General features: G+C 34.5%; 1 protein-coding gene across 1 annotated transcript in view; it reads right to left on the bottom strand.

Moving 5' to 3' along the window:
- Positions 1-3,429: 3,429 nt before the first annotated feature.
- Positions 3,430-5,194, bottom strand: part of LOC105368579 (ATP-binding cassette sub-family A member 5) — a 28,732-nt gene continuing 26,967 nt past the window's right edge. Inside the window, exons 21-24 of the mRNA XM_011507610.1 lie at positions 4,847-5,194; positions 4,520-4,727; positions 3,721-4,060; positions 3,430-3,603 (exon numbers count right to left, since the gene is read on the bottom strand). The exon at positions 4,847-5,194 is cut by the window's right edge and continues 53 nt beyond it. Coding sequence (XP_011505912.1) covers positions 3,500-3,603; positions 3,721-4,060; positions 4,520-4,727; positions 4,847-5,194 — 1,000 coding nt within the window. The 3' untranslated portion in view covers positions 3,430-3,499. The remainder of the gene's footprint in view (positions 3,604-3,720; positions 4,061-4,519; positions 4,728-4,846) is intronic.

The raw sequence follows: 5,194 nt of genomic DNA, 5'->3' as shown, positions 1-5,194 counted from the left end.
AATTATGTGGATGAATTATTTGATTGAAACAACGACTAAGTTTTTCTTCTTCTTCACATTATAGACAATGAAATTATGATAATGAAAAGCTTAATATAATTTAACAAATGCAAACGAAAGGATAAGTTACAGTGAATAATAATAACAACTCGCTATTGGAAACTGCGAGATCGTTCGATCTTTCGATAAATTTTATTGGTGAAAAAGCATTGTTTTAAACAACTGATTTTACATACAATTCGCATTAACAAATATGCATTAACCTCAGTTTCTTCGGATGAACTCGTAATTGTATGAGGTTAATTTCATTTAGTTTTTCCGTAAAATATACTCAAGTATAATTATAGATATTTTGCTACAAGACGGCGTATACGTAAAAGCGGATCTGATGATTTTTATTATGCTTATGTGCCATAAAGTGTAATAAACGTATTACTAAAATAATAAAAAAATTAATCAGACAGCTAATTATTTACTTACTTACTGCATATTATTAGTTTTTATTTATTTATATAAAAACATGAAATTATTAATAATACGACTGATCTTTTAACATAATAATATATGGATGAAAACGCTTAAGGCGTAAATATGAAACAATTGATTTCTAAATGTCTAGCATTGTTTTTTAGTAATTGACTAAATTTTGCATTGTTTCATTTTTTGTTTGTAATATCTAATTGTCTTTTTTTTCATTTTATATCCCCATTTCAACGAGGAATTAATTGTCAATTATGGCGAATTTCTCGATTAAAATGCGAACGAATGCCTTATCGAGACAACAGGCGTGTACAATTTCTATGTATAGTTGATATTCTTATATTTTATTCAAATATTATTGTTTAATTTTTATTAATGAATATTATATAACATCATTCGTATATACAAAACACTTTTCATTTATTCGATTGTGACAAAATTTGAAATTTCGCTAACTACATCATTTTATCTACAAAATATTTTATTCAGTCCAGACATGACATCAATATCGCGCAACCTATCTCTCTCTCTCTCTCTCTCTCTCTCTCTCTCTCTCTATCCACCTATCTATCTGTTTATCCATCTATTTCCATCTCACTCTGTAGTCCTACAATTCTCTCACATTACTTCATTCTGTATTTCACAGATTCTCTCATTCCTACGCTCTACTACTTTTCATCTCTCTTTGCTCTCGTTTTCTCTCTCCATCGATCTCTCCCTCTCTTTTTCTTTCAGTCTCGTTTATCATCTTGTCTCTATTTCTCCTTCGTACATTCGCATAAACATCTTAAGAACACCATTACAATTGCAGTATCTGGTGTACATGTGTAAACAAATACTCTTAAACGCTCATTAGCGATCCATTTTTCCGTTATTTTAATAAACTTTTCTAAATTCACAAAACTGAAAATCCTTGACCTACTAGTCGCTTATGATTGCATTAATATACAAACCCGTAAGTGCCAATCATTTTATTATTTATATATTTTATTTGTTTATAATTATCATTAAATCGATAGCGCCCTGACTTCCACTTATTATATTTCAATAAGAAAGGGGCACAATATTTATGAGGTTTTATGAAAACATCGTCGTAAATGTTTCTGCTTAATTGATTATTCTCAATTTCGGTTCTCAATTTTTGTCTTCTCTTTTTTTTTGCATTTTTTTTTTGTTTTTTTTTGTTTGCATTTTCAATAGTCTTTGACAAATTTTACTAAAAACTAAGATTTTCTTTCAGGCCGGCAACATGTTGAAACTCGTCTCACGCGTTTGCATATGAATCACTATGAAACAGCTTAATACGTAAGGTAATGCAATTGACAGAGACGCGAATTTCAGATTATAATATCCAACCTTTGCTGCTATGTCATCTATTCATCTCATAAAATCACAAATCTTTCTTAATTATTTTCTTCATTTAATCGTATTATATATATATTACTTTTCTTCTGATGCGCAGCTTATTTCTATCGCTCCATATCATTTACTGCTCGAGGAATAAATACTTAACGATCGTCTATATTGCAGTTGTTCGTATTCCGCTACAGACACATTTCAAACATAAAAATGTCACAAAAATTAAACAAAAGTATAGAAAAAACTCTCCGTTTATCGACGATGAACACTTTCTTTCAAAACAGCTCCCCGTGTTTCTACGTAGTGTTTGTTAATCAGACTTCTGTTATATTTTCATTTAAATTAAAATCAATAGCAATTAAAAATCTATTTAATCTGTGAATATATACAAGAAATATGTTTCAAACTTGATGAAAGTTTGAATTTCGGAATACCGTTCCAACTTTTCTACTGCTGTTTATACTTCTTTTTTTTTTCTTCTAAGAAATGTTTATGACTCGCGTCTATGCATACGTAATTGTAGTGTCGCCATTAATTTATTAATGTACATTAATAATGTTCACTCGTAACGCTGTTGTTTAAATCGTCCTTTAGTGCTAATGCCACGATACACTTAAAAATTAATTATTGCAGCTTATTTCATCATTTTTTATACTTTAGTCGTACTTTAATATTATTATACAGATGACTTTAGCTTACGAATAAAAGAAAAATAGAAAAAAAGAAAAAAAAAGAAAGATATTGAAATGGTGTACTATTTGGACATAAAAAAATGAGCATTTGCATGACCATGTATTTCCTGTCAAAATATAATTGCAAATTTTTCGTATCAAATCATTTATACGGATTAAACAATGAGAATCATCATTTTCCAATATATTATATAAATATGATCGTAAGGGACAATGCAGAGACAAATTCTATTTACATGTAAATTATTTCGTTTATACGATTTGTTTGTTGCTTTTTTTTAGCTTTAAAAATGTTATAACTATGGACTTTAATTGATATACAATGAATCGTTGTTATAATTAATATAGATGTAACCGATAAGTTTCCACAACGACATGATGGAGTTACACCATCCCTCTTCTTTTATTTAGCTTTTATTTTTTTCGTATTTTTTTATTTGATTGTTTGTTTTTTTTTTTTTTTTTTTTTTTTTTTTTTTTTTGTTTACTTAGATTATACATAAAATGTTACGATCTTGTAATATCCTCTTTTACGATTGCGATGGAGTGTAAAATATTCTGTATCAATGCTACCTAATACAACTCAAAACAATACAAAGCACTCATTATTAAATGTGCAATGCATTTTAAAGTGAATAGACGTTAAGAAGCCCATCTAGCGGTCTAAAAATTTACATTATACAAAAATAAATAAATAATCAAACAACAGTCGAATCGATACATCGTCCATTAGGAATTATCGTCCAACGGATCCGTTTTATTATCCTGTGCTGGAAATTGCTATCAGAGCTAATGACCGTCCAATAAAAGAAACTCGTTACACCTGGTCCCTCATTCGCTTGGCGAGCAATTCTTATAATTTTCAGCACTAATCTTATCATAGCTCGAGTCATTATTTCGTACACCACATCCCAAGATTTAAGCGTTATTCTCACTTGGCATCGTTCTGGTCGTGATCATTTTAAGCTTCAATCGCCGGCGTTGAGCTGGTCGTAATGCGAAAACTTGAGAAAAACTTGCTCGAGAGTCGTCTGGCTGAAGCTATACTCCTCAATGTCCAATTCTAATTTGGCTGAAAAACGAATTGTAACGAAAAACTCTCATCTCATAATGGCAAAATCGAGTGCCGTTAGTCATAAAATGTCATCGTTATCGTTGTCATCAACGAAATAAACGAGGAGACACGTACCTTTCTCAAGTTGGGTGAAGCATTCGGCCAGCGAATGCACCGAGTGTTGAGGAACGGCGAAAACAAGCCTATCGGCGAAGCTTTCCTCGAGGGTCGCGTCCGCGAACATTCCTATAACAAAATCCTTGAGGCCACTTACGCGGTTGCCCGAGGGTGTCGTCGGCGTACAATCACCGCCGAGGAGCTTCATCTCCAGCGTATAACCGGCTCCGTAAAGATTCTTCAGATGCTGCGTCGAGCCTATGCAACGAAGCTCACCCTTCACCATAATTCCGACACGCGAGCACAAGGCGTCGGCTTCTTCCATCGAGTGTGTCGTCAGAATCGCTCCTCTGCCGCCCTGTTGCCAACATCATTACGATTATTATTACAAATTTCATGGAAATATTAGATAAACAGCCGCGTGCATTCCAACCAATGTACGTGATATTTTAAATGGGCGGCTTAACTTTCTTACGAGGCTCGAATATGTTTAGATTAGGGGCTTGAATTAGAGGGTTGGTGAGGGGGGGGGGGACTGTTTGTTAATAGTGGACGATGTCGTGGATGATTTCGTAAATAGCTTGCGTGATTTATGAACAAATTTTAGTTCATCAAGAGAATTATTGCGCGATAGCAGCTAGAGAATGAAAATACTTTCTACTGCGATACGATTAAAATTACTTATGTTATTATTATTGTAAATTAATGGATTAATTGAATTATCAATTTAATGAAAAAGTCAAACGTAAGGGTAAAATTGTTGGTGATGTGGTAGGCTACATTTCGTAAATGCCAAGAGCCCGATGCAACGTATCACCTGGAAACTAGCGAGTATTGTATCCCAGAGGAATCTTTTCGAGCGAGGATCCATTCCCGTGCTAGGCTCATCCATCAGAACGACCTTAGGTCCTCCGATCATGGCCATTGCAAAGCTGAGTTTTCGTCTTGTTCCACCAGAGCACTCTTGCGTCTGCTTGTCCGCGTGCTCGTGTATTTGTAATCCAGATAAATACAGGTCAACGATTCTGAAAAATACGTTCGTCGATAGTAGAGAGGAATTCATTATTTCACCCGCGCTCGTCACGTCAAAATGCGCAACAATGCAATTGAACGAACGTAAAGCACTCGCAACGCGCTCGTGTACCTATTAATTTCACGCCAAGGGACTCCCCGAATGGCCGCATAACATTCGAGATGCTCTCGAACAGTGATATTCTTCCACTGGGCGTCGTGTTGGGGACAATAACCCATCTGTCTAAAGGCATCGGACATGTGAGAATTGATGCTATGACCACCAATTTGTACTCTGCCCCGACTGGCCGTCTCTTCCGCTATAATAATCTTCATCGTTGTCGTTTTGCCAGCTCCGTTGTGGCCTAGAAGACCGAGAACCTCGCCAGGTTCCACGGCGAGTGAGAGATTTCGTACGGCAATTTTCTTGGTCGGTGCAGGTTGCTCTTCTTCGTTCTTTGAGCAATTGCACGTCGTCGTT

This window comes from Ceratosolen solmsi, unplaced genomic scaffold (genome assembly GCF_000503995.2).
Source record: "Ceratosolen solmsi marchali unplaced genomic scaffold, CerSol_1.0 scaffold1, whole genome shotgun sequence".
Taxonomy (NCBI): Eukaryota; Metazoa; Arthropoda; class Insecta; order Hymenoptera; family Agaonidae; genus Ceratosolen; species Ceratosolen solmsi.
Note: the sequence above shows the minus strand (reverse complement) of the source record. Positions and strands in the feature narration are given on the sequence as shown.